Raw genomic sequence first — 17660 nt, forward strand, 5'->3', positions numbered from 1 at the left:
TTGTCAGACAATATAGGGCGATAGGCTACTTTAATGTAATGATGTACTAAAATATAAATTAAAAAGGTAAACGGTTGTTTTAGGCTAAATCTAAATAAGAGAAGTGTCTTACATCATACCAGTCAATGTTCATTTAAATTACATTATATTTTAAGAATCATATGTAAATTTTAATTATGCTGTGTTTAGTTTATATTTAAGAGGTTAGGAACGGGAATTAACAATTACTTATTAAAAGGCTGCATGTGTTTCATATGCTCAGTATCCATGTGACATCACTCAGCTCCACCAGCACAAACAAAAGGAGGATGCTGAGCTGGATGCGGGAGCACCTTAAAATGCTGTTCTTTTGCTTTATTATGAGGCCGAAATAACACCCAACCATGTAATGAAGTGGCGCAGGATTTGTTGGAGGAAGCGGGATGAGAGAGAGAATGTACTGGGTCGCTGGATTCGCCGCCTCCCGGTCGTTCGTGGTTGATCTCGGCCGGAATCAGAGCCCGTCCCTCGGGTTGTGTGGCTCTGATGAGCGTCAGTTATTCTATGGGTACATAGTAGCCGTCCCTCTGCAGGATTTTGGTGTGATCATGTCGGGACTGGTGTCGGACTCCTGGTGGAGGAAGACTCTTTACATCACCGGCGGTGCCCTTCTAGCTGCGGCTGCCTATCTGCTACACGAACTCCTCTCCATCAGGTTAGTGTTATGGTCTGTTGTTATGGTTATATCTAAAATGGTCCAGTATTGTTTCTAATACCTTATTATACATGCAGACATTTTTATTTGAACTACCTAGGTGGGCACCCTGCGGCCAGTGCCACTGTTGCGGGAGTTTCTCCATGTTTTCTCTCGCCTGCGCTGGACCGGATCGAGTCCCGTTTTCTAAATCATATGCACAGGCGGTGTTTGACCGCACGTCAACTTTTAAAAACGCCCTGTCATCGATACTCAATTCGGAATTTCCCATGTTTACATTAGCACTAAACAATAGCATCATGGTCAGTTCCTTCTGGATTCATGCGTTACTACCCTGAGGAGGTAAATGAATGCTGCATATGATCGTGACTGTTTGGTTTACGATGGAACGTGATGCCCTTGAGTTGTATTGTACGAACGACCTTTCTTGGTCTGTAACGTGAGATATACAGGCCATTAGCCTTCATAATGAAATCAAGGTGACTGAATTGCTATTGGAAGCGTTAAATTATTTAGATTTTAGTGGTTGTACCGAGCTGTTTGCTAATATGATAAAAGACACTGAGGAATTTTCAGCACCACAAATGAGTGGACAGCATCATGCTTGGCTGCCTAGCTCTGCAGCGTTCACTTTATACTGATGCTTCTGTGATTTGAATTTTGTTTTGACGTTCCAATATCTCGTTGTAATTGGCGAGGTTAGTTTCAATCGCCAGCTCTAATAGTTACTCTGGAGTCATATTATGTAATCATGACTGTTTGATCTCGATTTATTACATTTTCGCCCTGCCAGGATCCACCAAACGCTTAACAAGCAAACTGTTATTTATTTGTTTGTTTATTCATTCATTTACTCTCACTGAGCGCTTTAGTTGGACCACTTTGGTCTTAATGAAGTTCCAACGTGTTCTTCTGCTGTTGTAGCCCAAACGCCTCAAGGTTCAACGTGCTGTGCATTCGGAGATGTTATTCTGCTCACTACAATTGTACAAAGTGGTTATCTGAGTTACCGTAGTCTTTCTGTTAGCTCAAACCAGTCTAGCCATTTTCCGTTGACCTCTCTCATCAACAAGGTGTTTTCGCTCACTGGATGTTTTTTGTTTTTGGCATCTTTCTGAGTGTAAACTAGAGACTGTTGTGAGTGAAAATCCCAGGACATCAGCAGTTACCGAAATACTCAAACCAGCCCATCTGGCACCAACAATCATGCCATGGTCCAAATCACTGAGATCAATTTTTTCCCCATTGGTTGATGTGAACATTAACTGAAGGTCATTGCCCGTATTATGCATTGCACTGCTGCCACATGATTGGCTGATTAGATAATCGCATGGATAAGTAGTTGTACAGGCATTCCTAATAAAGTGCTCTGTTGTTGGTTATATCTACGTATCTGTCATAAGAGAAGAAATTGTACTTGCTTCTAACATTTGAATTGGAGCAACCTTTTTATCAACGATGGCTAAATGTGGATGCATTCCATTGCACCTCGAAATCTATGTTAATCATTTTGATCTCTGTGAATGGATTTCAGCAAATCTAAAGTAATTCTTTTTTTCTCTCGCACAAGAGACCCTGGTTAGAGACATTTTTTGCACAGTTATCAGTGGTAGTTTAGTTTGTATTACATTTATTTTAGATTATGTTTTTTTAGTAGAATATACTATGTCTTATAGTTTGTTGAGTTGTATGTGGGAATATGACACCTCTCGGGTTAGGGTTATGGAGAATCAGACTAGGTTGTTTTGTGAGACAGAGCTCAAGATATCTTGCATTGTAATTGCTCCATGCATTCAAGCTGTTTTAAAATAATACCCTGCCAATTTTCTCCCACTCACTCTCTGCTTTCATTACAAGGATGTTTTCCACTGTGCTATTAAAAATGGTTGTAAAAAGCACCAGATTAGGCTTCAGATTAGGGCTCTTTGGCTTGCAATAATAACAAAACCCTCGTTGGTGCTTCATAGCATTTGTTTTTGGCTAAATTATGTTCTTGTGGCTACAATTTGTGTTCCTGTGTAGCTTAACCAGTAGAGCATGGAGCTCACAATGCCTGTGTCCTGGGCTTGATTCCCAAGGTTTATGACCTCGTCCTATGGTCAAGGTGTAACATAAATGATGCACGTTAGCAGATTGAATGTACAAACTTTATTTATTTATTTATTTATCACCACTTAACATCTGGAAGCATAAGCCTAAAGGGACAGGCAATGGCCAAAATAACAAACCAAAAAATAAAAATAAACAAGACCTAAAATAACTTAATAAAATAAACCAAACACAAAATACAAATGACTTTCATCTCTCTGTGTCTATCAATAAGCAGGAGAAAAGAGTATAGCCTACAGCTGGATGACATTTTGCTCTGTTTACACTATTTACAATATTTACAGGAAAGCAAATACTAAACATTGACTGACAGAAAAGAACAAAAAAGTGAATAATGCAACAAAAATTAGAAAAATCACTTCACTAAGGAATTAGTGGCACATATGCTGATGAAATGCATACTTTAAATGCACTGCTTTGGATAACAGTTTCTGCCAAATAAATAAATGTAAGCATTTATGTTTCATTAAGGAACCTGTTGTTAAAATGCAGGTGTAATATGATTCTAAATTGAATTCTAAAGCAAATAAAACTTTTCTGAGCATTTTGGAACTTTGTATTGTGGCACTTCTCAGTGTTACTGTTTCCTTAAAATGAATGTGGTATCATTATTCCATTGGTACATTGTCTTCTAAATGAATAAATGTAAATGTCTTGATATACCATATGTCTGACTGTGACATTTAACCATATTTTCAACGATGGCTTACTACATATGTGTTTTTATTTTCCACCTGATTAATGTACATTAGTAATTTACAGTATATGGTTGGTCTCTTCTTTACAGGAAGGAGCAACAGTTGGATTCTAAAGACGCCATCATCCTTCACCAGTTTTCCAGGCCAAAGAATGGGGTGCCAAGCCTGTCACCTTGCTGTCTGAAAATGGAGACATATCTGCGCATGGTTGATCTGCCCTATCAAGTGTGCATATGTTTAAAGAACAGTTTGGAAGCAGATATTTGAATTTGCACCATCTGGTGTTTAAATGTCAATGAAATTCATAAAAGCTCTTAGAATGTCTAGTATTATTCATTTATTGAATTCATGGTATTTTTACAATTATAGAAATACATTTAAATGCTCCAGAATAATTAGTAAACATTTAATAAAACAGTCAGTACATAATGAAAATATATAACATGAAAATGAAATGTATGATTGACATCTTTTCATCCTCAGTATAAATCTTCTTCTGCATTTGTTTCCTCCTCTTCAGAATTACTTTGATGGAAGCCTCTCTGCTCAAGGAAAGATGCCTTGGATTGAGTATAACTATGAGCAGGTGTGTGGAACTGAGTTTATTATTGACTTCCTGGAGGAGAAACTTGGTGTGAGCCTTAACAAGAGTCTGAACACTCAGGAGCAGGCGGTAGCGCGGGCCATAACCACAATGGTAGAAGAACATTTGTACTGGTGAGTCATGCGGCATCAGTTTTCAGAATGATTCATACTTACACTGCGGAGCCAGATGTTTAAATATGCTACTACTGTTTACTGAGTACTGAACAGTTCTTTTTAATAGGTTTACAGCTGAAGTGTGTAATATTTTCATTGTTACATTTTTTTTTTTTTTTACTATCCTATGTAAACATGTAAAAACACCTATAAGCCATTTGTAGGTTGATTTCCCTTAAAAGTGTAAACACTGTGGCTCTGCGATGCTATTAAAGCGTTGCTCTGTTTGTTAGAGTCTGGCCAAACCAACGTTGCAACCCTTGGCATGAGCTCGGGTCTGGACAATCTGTTTTGAATTGGAAGACAAAGGGAATGTTTGGAAAATCTTGTTTGAACATGCAAATTATTTTTGCAATTCTGTTTGGTGATATTGGAGGTGACAAATTACGCACTTCATTTTTAATGGAGTTTCAATTAAGTTTTAAATCAAACAAGCAACTAAATTTACAAAAATGTACCTGAAAAGTGTCAACTGTTTTTTAGGTTGATGAATGTTGCTCTTGATTTTTTATCTTCTTAAATGTTGGTTAAACATAATGTTTTCGATTCTGTTGTAAAGATTTATTTAAATGCCTGCCTGATGTGTTGTCTAGACATGGTTCTTCCTGGCCAATGCATTTTGATGGGGAAGTACAGAGCTAACATACAGTGATTGGTTCTACAGACCTCATTTTGTTAACAATCTTCATCATTGTTATAATACCTAATCAAAGTGGATGCCTCCCTTTATGATAAATATTTCAAATGTTTTACGCAAAATCATTTTTGAAGATTTCAATTGCCGCTAACAATTATCCAGACACAGATCACATTCTGTTTGCATAATGAAATTGATGATATTGTACTAGTCCATATAGTAAAACATTGCAATAAAAATATGCATAATAAGATTGCAGCTGACAAGACTTGCAATGAAGGCAGTAGATTTATAAAACTGATGGGTCATATGCTACAACATTATTTGTACATATTTGTACATTCATTGTGTATTTTAGTGTAAGTAGTACATTGGAGAAGAAAAGGAATCTAATAGGGAAAGAGATAAAGCCTATCCGATTTGTGTAGTCTCATTCTTCCCTGCACATTCTGTCCTCACATTGTCTAACGACTTTCAGTGTACTACATATAAGCTTCCATATGGCTATTGATTGAATAATTTATGGGTTTACAAATCTGTGGTGAGGCCCTCCAGATTTGTGTCTACAAGAGTAGTGCTGTGTATGTCAGCTGAAAAGCTTGCTGAGCAGGAACATTTAGTAACCTAGAAATAAAGAGTAATAGGTGTCATGCTGGAGCACAGATATGAAATCTGGATTACTGGTTTGCCTTGATCAGGAATTGTTCTTCTAACCCTCTTGACCCATTAAAAACAAATCTAGCAATACAAGATTAAGACACAAATGCTGTGAGATATGTACAGTATCTATACTATATAGAGTACTGTTGCATTAAAGTCATGTATTACATGATATTTCTTTGTCATACTGAGTAATAACTGTTTTTTTTATAATTTCATAGTGCTTAAAGTGTCTGAGAATAGCCTACTTTTTTAGTATGAGTTCACAATATGCGACACTAAACAGATAGTGAAAACATAGCAACATAACTAATGTAGCTATAATATAAATGTAGAATTCAGAACTAGCCATGCTTTGATGTATAAACCATAATAATACAAATTTATAAGGAAGCACTGCTAAACCGGTTTATGCTGTTAAAGTTAAAACTGGTTCTGACTGTCAATTATATTTGGTATGTTCATTGCCATGAAATTTTAGATGAGTGTGAACCCAGAGAGCAGCGCTTGAAGTAATTTTGGATGAACGCTTTTTATTAATTCATGTCTAGTGAGCAAAGAATTTAATTAGAATACAGCCTTAATTAATTTGATTCAGATAATCACAGAGTATTAATTTAAAGTTTAATCTCAAAGGCCAAACTGAGTTTTTTTCTGTTTGATACTAGAGTTGCTCTCAGTTACCAGCTCATTATTAATAACTAATTATAAATGATAAATTATGAATTATAAATAAGCACATATTATGACAAATCGCTTATGCTCATGATGAGTTATTTGTTGAAGTATTCATTATTTTGGGGGGAATAAAACAGCTGTAATATGCAAATAAATAAATATGTGTTCACTTTAAAAAATACTCTATGATATCAACTTAATAAAAAAGTATGTTTACAATATTACAATAAATATTTTTCATAAAAAGTTTTACTTCCTACATATATATTTTGTACTATATTTTTTATTATTAGTATTATATTACTAGTATTTATGCATGATTATATATATATATATATCTCAAGCTACTAGCAAATAAGCATAAGTTATATAAAAACGAAACAAAATACAGATATGGTTAACTATGTATTTATTTATTTCACAGAGCAGGTGTAGTATGCATTTATAATAAACCACTAAAAACAGGGATTTCAAAATATACATCAAAATTAAACACAAATACTGTATATAAAATCTAAATAAAAGTAAACACATACAGGCTTGCAGACAGTGATGCATCTTGCAAAACGCACAAACAATGAATAGTTTTCATATGTTGAAAGTCTTCCTAGTATTTTTGTATTTTAACTGTTTCCTATGTATCCTTATATAAATAAACCTTTACATTTTCATGAGGAAAGAGATTTTTTAAAAAAAAGGATTTAAGGGTTAGTTCACCTAGATATTAGCATTGTCATCATGAACTCACATTATATGTTGTTTCAGAGCTGTCTGATTATCTGTCTTCTGCTGAAGCAAAGGCATAATGTTTGGGACCGACAGCCTCGGTCACCATTTACTTTAACTGTATTGGAAAATATATATATTTAAGGTATATATTTAATATATACTGAGGCAGTCAGTCCCTAGCATTCTGCCAACACTTCCTTTTGTGTTCCAAGTGGTATGTTTTTTTTTTTTTTTAAACAACATGAGGGTGAATAAATAAAGACAGATTTCCAAAAGTATTATTTAGTATAACAGCACTGGACTGCTTCACCTTTGATTTTGTCTCATTTACTTGAAAATGAACTTCTTGTTGTATAACAGCGATATCACAGCAATCATGCTCTTGTACTAAATATCAGCTCACCTGTGGCTTTGTGCTTACGGTTTAATGCTCGTGTGATATTACTTAATTATAATGGACTTAATATGTCTTATTACACTCTATGATACTGTTCTGTTTTGTAGTGAATTGCACTGTACAATTTTCTGTGAAATAAAGTCTACAGACATTGTGTGGGGCATTTATTAAAATGTGTTTTTCTCTCCAATTTCTTAACATCTTATGGCATTTTTATTTTCTTGCCACAGTCGCATTTTGGCTTACATACTGAGGGCTCAAAGAAATTAAGGCATGAAAAAAGGGAATTGATGCAAGTACTCATAAGTAAAGGCTTGTCTCACTACCTTTAATTGACTCATTCTGTCTCTCTCCACAGGACTATTGCGTATTGTCAGTGGGTGGATAATGTTCATGTGACTCAGAGCATGCTTGATCTTCCCGGACCCCTCAGTGACCTGCTCAAATGGATTCTGTGTCATCTGACTTGTGGAATTGTAAAAAGAGAGATGTATTGTCATGGCATTGGCTGCTACACTAAAGAGGATGTTTACAGTCTCATGGAGAAAGACATGCGCACATTGGCCACACTGCTAGGTGAGTACGAAGAGTGAGTACACAGTTTTACTTTAACAGTAGCATGCTTTCTTGATATGATTATTATGCAATCATTGCATTTTTATATTATTTAATTAATTCATGTTGTGACAACTTAAAACTGGGATAGTTAAACTGAGCTTGGTTGTTGGCAGATAGGATGTTCCAAGCTTCTTGGGGCCATGATATCTGTTGCAGGGCTCCCTGTTCTTCTCTTCTAATCTTTTCTATTTGCAAAAATAATGTTTGGGAGACGAAATCGAGTATAATATGAGTTAAAAGGAATACATTTGAGGTTTGTTGTTGATAATCGTACTTGAACTTTATCAGTGGGAAAGAAAAGGTGCCTGAGACAAGGAAACACTAACTTAATGTTCAGGTTTCTGCTGTTTACATTAAAATGCCTGTGTCAAACTGAAACGTAAGCTGAAATTAGTGTCTTTCAACATAAGCATATAGCAGCACATGTAGCAGGCAGGTAGTATGTACTTTGTAGTGGTACTTTGCATTATGTTTTCATCTTGGTTTAGAAGAGTCAGACATTGTTGTTGCGGATGGCAAGAATGTTGCCACGATTAAGCTCAAGTAAGCTGTTTTATGCTCAAATGTACTGAATAAATAGAAATAAAACGTTTGATTTTATCATGAAGTGGTATTTTCAACATGTTCTTTTGAGGCCAGATGCCTTAATGTGATTTAATATGAATGTGACTAAATTTAAAAACAATGTTTTAAAGGTGATCTTGTCCTTTGTTATTCTTTGGAGAATGCTGTTCATTGTTTAATTTGTTTACTGAGCAAGCCGGTGAAACATATGTTCTGATCCATGCTGTGAACTTTAGTTTTTCATTTAATCCATCTGATAAGAGAATACTCTACAGGCTTTAAATGTTTTTCTTGTTGTGACTGTTTTAAGGGAATGTGTCCCTGAAATTAATGATTTTTTTATTTGTCCTATTTTATTACTGGGGGTTAATTTTATTTTTTGTATTGCCAGGGGATAAGAAGTACATCATGGGTCCTAAGCTGTCCAGTGTGGATGCCACAGTGTTCGGTCACCTTGCACAAGCCATGTGGACACTGCCTGGCACACGGCCCGAGCAGCTCATTAAAGGTGAGCAAGACCTGAAAGAAACATAACACTCTGCATCAGTCATTGATGTTGTTGTCTGGCTGATTAAAAATTTAGTGGAAATAGTTGTGAATCAGGTGCTTTCAAAAGATCACCACAAATATACCATAACATTTGTCATTGAGAAAATGTGCTATATTCCAAGTCGGAAGCAATAAAATAGCATTACATGAGGAACAGACTGAAACTAAGTAATTCTTTTCTGAAAATCTTCTGAATTTCTGAAAAATGATATACACTTCATAAATATAATTTGAGTTCATGTATATTCAAATATGCTGCATGAAGATGCAACGTACCAGGGTTGACACCAAATGGCATTGGTTTTCACATGTCTCGAAACCATGTGACATGCTTGAATATGCAGAAGTGAGAGCTATAGCAGACTTCAGTCTGTACCTGACAGCCAGCTATTGTCTGGCTTCAGAAGACTTATAATGTAGTGCACAATGCCTATTGACTACTTTTATGGTGCTTTTATGGTACTCTACCACACCAGTCCACATTCTCTTTCATTGTATAGAAAAGAACAGCGTAAACATCCCCTTTTGTGTTCTGTGGGAGAAATAAAATCATACACGCTTGGAATGACATGAGGGTGAATAAAAGATGACAATGTTAATTGTTTGATGAATTATTCCTTTAAAATGTTGTTCTCATGCAAGTCAGTTTGTCAAATGTTTTTCAGTTTATCCACTAGATGGCATTAGAGACCTTTATGTATGCTTATGTACAGTATGTTATTGTTCAGTCATACAAGCAGACAATGTTAAAGCATCTCACCAACATAAATGTGAGTTGTTATTTATTACATAATTTCCATTTACTCTGAGCTAAAATATATTTGCCATCCAGTTAACAAGATTTGACAGGTTAAAGATCTTAAAGGAATATTCCAGAATATTCAATATAACAAGTTCAGCTCAAACAACAGCTTTTATGGCACAATGTTGATTACCACAAAAAAAATAAATTTGACTCATCCCATTTTCATTTTCTTTTTAAAAATATCTGAGATACAGTGAGGCACTTACAATGAAAGTAAATGGGCACTTCTGTAAACATTAAAATACTCACTGTTTTGAAAGTATAGCCACAAAAAGTAAACAATATGTGTGTTAACATGATTTTAGTGTGAAAAAATGATAACCTTTTTGATAACCTTTTATGTGTAATGTTATATCCAATTTTACTTAATTTTCACGACGATGTAATGCCGTAAACACTAAAACTCTAAAACAATCGTAAAAGTAGCTATTTAAACAACTCCAAAGACCAAATAACACATGCATTTTAACAGAAGAATTAACGTAAGTGCTTTTGTAAAATTATAAGCTTCACATTTCTGTCTTTAAACTCCACAAAAATTGGCCCCATTCACTTGAAATGACTCAAATTGTTAATCAACATTATACCACAAATGCCGTCGACTGAGCTTAACTTGAATTGAACCAGAACAATTATTTTAAGGGATAGTTTATCCAAAGGTGAAAATCGTGTCACCATTTACTGACCCTCGTGTTGTTTTTAACCTGTATGACTTTTTCTTCAAAATTAGATGTTAGGCAGAACCTATAGCCTCAGTCCCATTTACTTTCATTGTATGGAAAAAAGATTAATTGGGCCTCATTCATGAAACACAAGCAGAATACATTTGTGTCAATCCTACGTAAAGCCGGTCTGACGTAAATTTTCGGATTCATGAAAGTTTTCGTATTTTCAAAACTTTAGTCGGTACGAACAGTATGTACAACTGCTCCCGACCATGTGTAAATTGTGCGTAAGATTGTGTGTAAGACATCCGAAAGTGTAGTGTTCTTTCGGACAAACTGCCATGACTACATTTTGATAGACGTAAAAAGAAAAGCCTGCACATTGATGTATAGCTTGTAAATCTGCAATACCTTATAGCGTTTCTAGCTTCTTCAAGCATTCTATCAATTTATTTGAAGATTGTTCTTGTTGCAAGGGAAGTATATACAGTCTTTGATTTACTCAAGACATTTCTCCAATGATGCTGGTGTTGCGCTCAACTGAACCAGAGAAGGTTAGTGGTGGTGGACATCCTGCTGTAGGCATGAAATGAACATGTTTTACACAAATGCTTCATGTCAAAACATTTTTATTGTCCTTGGACTGTTTCATTCACAAAAGAACCTCTGATGACAGCAAAGATAAAGTTGCTCACTTTCTTTTTAGATGTGAGAGTTTGCTAAATCAATATTTTACGATGTAAATGCACTTAATTAAAAAATAACTTTTAGTACTGTTTGTACATATGTAGCAAAATAATAAATAATTAAAAAAGCTTCCCGATGTAATTTACTAGCATGTCTGAAGCCTTCCTATGGTGTTTTCATGGGCATGGATTACGATAATTGTGAATGAACATGAATGTGTGCTTTATTTATGAACCTCTGCAATTCACTATCATACAGATACAGAATACGAAGCTTTCGTGAATTCGGTGGAATGTTTTCGAGAAGCCCCATTTTACATGGAAATAACTCTTTGGTAAATTTACGAAATGTTCATGAATGAGGGCCCAATTAAAATTGAAGGATGACTAGGGTTAACATTCTGTGTTCCAATTAAGCAAGTAAGACATATGGGTTTTGAATGACATGAGGGTGAGTAAATGATAACCGAATTTTCATTTTTCAGTGATTAATCTTTTTAAAGGCAACAAGAAAGCTGCATAATAGATACTCTCCTCATACCTGTCTCTGACATCTGTCCTCAGGAGAACTGATTAACCTGGCCATGTACTGTGAGCGCATAAGGAGGAAATTCTGGCCCGAATGGTTTGAAGACTTGGAGGACTTCTGTTATGACAGTGATAATGACACCACCAGTGGAACGCCCAACTGCCTAATGGACCTTGGTCTCTTTTCCAGGACAGACACTTTAGAGGAGAGTGATCTAAGCTCGCTATTACACAGTAACACACACTCGCAAGACACAGACCACTCTGCACGTTCACTGTCCGACTCTGATATTGAAGTAGACGGATCAGATTTGGAGCAGCAGTTCAAGAGTTAAATCACATAATCTCTGCCCTTTGTTAGGGGGGCGCTGCTTATATTAAAAGGATGACCTTTTGTTTCAACCATTCAGAAAGTTTGCTGTAACATCTATTGTAAAAGAACACTATGGAATACGTGGTGGCTCCCAGTTCTTCAAAACGAAAATTGAAATTTCTAGTATGGATGAATGGACCTAAAGTAGAAACAGAGTGTGTATATGTGTGCGATGTTCTGTATAGAATAGGAGTGTTAACATGACATCAGTCATGGACATGTGTGGCTCAAGATTTACCCCACAGAAGTTGGATGCTCTCTTTTGCTCCCTTTTTGAGACATGTGTAAAAGACCATTGGAAACCCATTATACACCGGTTCTCTCAAATTATAAGTGTTCGTTATGCCACCGTTTCTGTCTGGCTTTTAGTTTCAGATTTTATTTGAATCATTCAACCATCCAAGCTGAGAGGGAAGCACACAAGAGGTCTACATTGTTGTAACACTATGTGTTTCTGCAGTTATGTGCATTGTTAACCTGATACTACAGCAAAAACATTTTAGCATTCAAAACAGTATAACCTAAAATGTTGTTCCAAACAAGACAGGTTGATCAAATACAGTGGAGTTCTAAAGTATGAATCCACTTGTGAACAAAGGAGTTAAGCTCAATGTAATAAATTTGCTTATTCAATAGTGCCCTAGAAATAATGCAGAATCTTAAATAGTTCTTACTAATTTTATGAAATTAGTTTCAAAATCATAAAACTTTGTTTTCAGGTTAAAATTTGATTTATTCAGACATTTGAACCCCACAGTATGTTTTAATCTAATTTGTTTTTAGACCAGAATCATGGGAGGAAAACATATTAGCTTGTATGATTCCAGAATGTTTGTGTGAGGTTGACAAGTAGATTTTTTCGTGACAGACCTAAAGCTGTATACATTTCTCCCTCCAGTTTAACCCTGAGAATTCCTGTTTCCAGATCATTTTAACAACACATAATCATGCTGTTAGAAATGGATGAGATATAATAGGATGGATAATAGGATTATGAAAAATGATTAAGCACTTAATCCCCTTTCTCACTCACCTGACTAACAGAAACAACACAGGAAGTCCACATTTAGGCTGAGTAATAAAACAAAACAGTCATTTTTATATGCATTTTATTTGCAAGGGATCCAGTGTATATCATCAGCTTCGAGTCTCGATCAGACTGAGTGGTGCTTAATGCCTGTGTGCCTGACTAAAGCCATTTCTCGTGTCTCTTCCATCTAAAAATGTAATACAAATCTGTGTAATACAGACATGCTACCACCAGAGGGCACTGTGACCATTCACATATTGGGTGGGTACTATCCAGCTAGTTGTATTGCTTTGCGGGAATCCCTGTTAGCTTCTGCCTTTAAACAACATTTTTATCAATAATGTCAGCACTGTATAAACAACAGTGAACCTCTAGCGTACACACAGCAGTCACTAACTTTGTTAGTAAGAGTTAGTTAATAAAAATTATATTATTTATAATTAAATAATGAATCACAAATAAATAATATTTTATTAAAACATTTTTAAGTTTATTATCTACTCACTTTCCTGTAACATTAAATATCGCAGCTTTGAAATGTGTATCCTTTGAATTGTAGTGGTCAACGCAGGGCCGGCCCGACCCAATATACAAACTAAACATTTGTTTAGGGCCCCGTGATTGGTTCGGGGCCCCACCCACCACCCCCATTTATTTTATTTTTTGCCTATCATTTACTCTAATCAACAAAACACACAACCGTATCAATGAAACGTAGTATGTTTCATTTCGTATATTTTTTTCTAAATTAACTAGTATTTTCTAGAAACCTGTAGGGCCCCATACACTATTTTTGTTTAGGGCCCCCAAAACCCTAGGTCCGGCCCTGGGTCAATGTGTGACGTTCCTGGCTCCTATTGGTCGCGCGTCCTCTTGTACTAGTTCAGAGTTCACCAAGCTTGAAAATTGGTACGCAGCGTAGTACGCTTTATTTATTATTATTATTTTTCGCATGAGCTTACGTTTCCGCTCTGCTGCATTCGGATGCGTTTGAATGAGAGTAAATGGAGCGCGGAGTGTTGTGTGACCGCCCCATTAGTTGAGGGAACGTTAATGTGATCAACAGTCTCATGCTGAATTTACCCTCATTCTGTTGAAGTTACTTGAAACACAAGCCAGTCCTAATAGAAAAGTTAATTTATTTCTATCCCTAAGGTAGTACTATCTTTTATGCAGAAATACGTTGCTTTCTTTTCATATTATTTGCACACTTTAAAGGGACAGTTCACCCAAAAATTAAAATTTCCTTATTTCATGCCATCCCTGATGTGTATGGCTTTCTTTCTTCTGAAGAACATAAAGATTTTTAGAAGAATATCTCAACTCTATGGGTCCATACAATGCAAGTGAATGGTGACTGAACTTTGAAGCTCCAAAAGCACATAAAGGCAGCATAAAAGTAATCCACACGACTCCAGTGGTAATTCTAAGTCTTCTGAAGCAATACGATGGGAGTAGGTGAGAAACAGATCAATATTCAAGTCGTTTTTTTTTTTAAAACTATAAATCTCCACTTTCATTTTCACTTCCACATTCATCTTCTTTTGTTTATCAGCAATTCGCATTCTTCGTGCATATTGCCACCAGTTCAGAGCTGGTCAAATGTGGAGATTTATAGTTTAAATATCTGTTTTTCACCCACACCTATCATATTGCTTGAGAAAATATGAATTTTTGAGTTATGGAGTCTTATGAATTAATTTGATGCTGCCTTTATGTGATTTATGGAGATTAAAATTAATTGGATGGACCTACAGAGCTGAGATATTCTTCTAAAAATCTTCATTTTTGTTCTGCTGAAGAAAGAGTGTAATACAAATCTGGGATATGTAAATGATAAAGAGAATTTTCATGTTTTTGCGAACTATTCCTTAAAGTTATTGAACGATTGTGGACCATTTTAAAATACAGATGGAATTATGTGAAATTATGCGCCAAAAATGGCACTGACAACAGGGTCCATACAATCAATATGGTGTGTTATAAACTGTATGTGTGTGTGTATGAAGTTTACTGTTATACATTATTTACATGCATGCATGCGTGTGTGTGCGCATATACACATGCTCTGGTGTACCAAAGTGCACCACTGGAAATCCTTTATCAGATGTTTATAAAACCTCTCTTTCTCTTAAGAGAGAGAGAGTTTAGATTAATTCTTCTTTATTATGTCAGGTTTGAGGAATAAATCAAGTCTCATATGGATCTTGTGTAAACATTGCTTAACTTGCAACTTTTGTATACAAAGTTTCATGGTTTAAAAGATATCTAGCTCTTTCAGTGACTTGAAACTCAACACTCCTAAAATTGCCTTTTTAATCCATGATAACAATTGTACCAAAATTCTCAGAATTATTTTTCATTCTTCATTGTGAAATATGTTGGTCTATAGAACTGCATTCTAGAAATGTGTCTGTGTGTTGAGAACATAGCTGGATTATGTTCTTATCACTAACTGAAAAGAGATGTTAAAGTTAATCTTGTGATTTGTTATTAGAGTTTTAAAGCCATATTACAGAGGTAATTTCCTGTCTGTGGAAATAAAATTATGATTATTAATGTAGATTCTACCTTATCTGAATCAGCTATAAAATAGTGTGCATAACTGAGATACTCCAATGAATGTTTATTCATATATTTGACAATGATTGCTCTGAAACATTAATTAAAATAGCTGTGACAACTTCAATGTCTGTGTGTACATGATCCTGTTTTTGAATGCAAGAATACATCTCACTGAATTCAAATCCCACTCATGTGATCCTTTTTGGTCCATTTATGTTGTTTGGTGGAGTTAATTTTTGTAATTGTATTTTTTAGTTTCTTAAAATTCCAAAAATTACAGATCTCTAAAACAATATTATTTATGTGAAATACATTTTAAACATGAATTATGTTCATATATACATCTCTTTGCAGTTCAATGACAACAGAAGATTCACTGTTGAGTCATTGTAAGTGAGAAATGCAGTGTCCTGAGTGTGACTTGCATCCGACAATAAACAAGGAGGACATTTTTGCTTGTCTGTTTTAGAAAGTAACCTTAAAGTAAAGTAATTAGTAACATGATTAATTTTGATAAAATAAAAGTAATATGAATATAATATTATGAGAAGTAATTAGTCATTTGTAGTGGATTTTTGACTAACCTACCCAGCACGGTTGTGATAAGATTACAGAATAAAAATGTTGGTGTACTATCCCTTTAATACAAAACAATTGCCACATAGCAAATATGGGCTTGAGAGTTTGGATGATCAGTCATTTATGATATTAATATTTAACTGACTCTTTATTTCTATGTTTTTATTCAATTTCCTTTTATATTTTATTCATTTTAACATCCAAAATATTTGCAAATATATGGAATCAAAATCCCGTCAAAAGTATTACGGTCACAGATCCAAAAATAATAAGCATGAATCAAAAATATATAAACACATTTAAAATAACTAAAACAACAACAAGCAAATTCATCAGAATTACAAACAAAATCATGTTTTCCTTGGTTATATTACCATTTTGTGCTCTCTGACAATTTTGCTCATATTTTTATTTTTTGTATGCTTGTACAGTTTTTTTTTCTTTGGTTTTGTTTCCAAGTTCTGCACTTGGTTTTCCAAAACTTGTGAGTAGTGTTTCATGTAAATTAGGGGTGCTTTGCATCCCTATTGGTCCACTAGTGCTTGATCGACAGCTCCTCAAGCCAATCATTCTAATGCAACTCCGACGGCTACTGCTGCTCAATATATTATTTGTGGTTGAAAGATACTTTGCTTGTGTCTGTTTTGAGTATTTTCTGCCAGTTCTAGGAAACAATGTGTTGTCTGAGTAGACCATTGTCATAGTCCATTAACACATGTATCCAATCAGATAAATTTAGTTAGCAGAGTCTTTAATTTAGACATCATTTAAGACTCACTTGTTTGTAGGTAATTGGCTGCATATCTAAAAAAATAAATAAAAACAAGGCTGGGTTGGTGTGGATGTTTGATGCATGTTTTTACAAGATGTACCAATGTTCTCGCAAGTTCAGAACTTGATCTGCTTTTCCATGTTGCTGAATGTGCCGTTATGTAACGATTGTGCGATAGCATCGTTGGCACGGCGACATTTAGTTTATTTTTCTGTGATACTGCAGCAAAATTAGAAACAAGTGACTAACTGTCACCACGTCAATACATAATGTAGAGTTATTAACCAATTAATAAAGAATTAAATAATTAATTAATAAATAAGTTCTTTATTCACAAATAGTTGCAAATTTAGGGACTGCAAATTATTACAGGCATACAACCAACTCCAAACTGGGCATGTAGGTGTCAGTAATAATGCACAACTTTTAGATTTTTTATATAATTAAAAAAACAATGTCCAATTATATGTAAGGATTTCTATATTCATCAGTATTATAATAGGCCTTGGTGTCTGGATCTGGATTTTATTTCATGGAAAAGCAGATCAAGTTGGTTTCTGAACTC

The 17660-nt window shown here is 34.9% G+C and overlaps 1 protein-coding gene across 1 annotated transcript; it reads left to right on the top strand.

The window, feature by feature from the left end:
* The first annotated feature begins 298 nt into the window (after positions 1-298).
* LOC127656198 (failed axon connections homolog) lies at positions 299-15857 on the top strand. The gene is made up of 6 exons (XM_052144389.1): positions 299-694; positions 3591-3726; positions 4022-4218; positions 7720-7937; positions 8935-9051; positions 11813-15857. Exons 1-6 carry the CDS (start codon positions 423-425, stop codon positions 12109-12111), a joined length of 1239 nt encoding a protein of 412 aa, XP_052000349.1. The 5' UTR covers positions 299-422; the 3' UTR covers positions 12112-15857.
* Positions 15858-17660: the final 1803 nt, after the last annotated feature.

Source organism: Xyrauchen texanus, chromosome 15 (assembly GCF_025860055.1).
Source record: "Xyrauchen texanus isolate HMW12.3.18 chromosome 15, RBS_HiC_50CHRs, whole genome shotgun sequence".
In the NCBI taxonomy this organism is placed as follows: domain Eukaryota; kingdom Metazoa; phylum Chordata; class Actinopteri; order Cypriniformes; family Catostomidae; genus Xyrauchen; species Xyrauchen texanus.

Coding starts and splice junctions, on each gene's coding strand:
- LOC127656198 (XM_052144389.1), top strand. CDS start 423: ATGAGAGAGAGAATGTACTGGGTCGCTGGATTCGCCGCCTCCCGGTCG. Junction 695..3,590: donor CACGAACTCCTCTCCATCAG/GTTAGTGTTATG, acceptor TCTTCTTTACAG/GAAGGAGCAACAGTTGGATT. Junction 9,052..11,812: donor GCCCGAGCAGCTCATTAAAG/GTGAGCAAGACC, acceptor ATCTGTCCTCAG/GAGAACTGATTAACCTGGCC.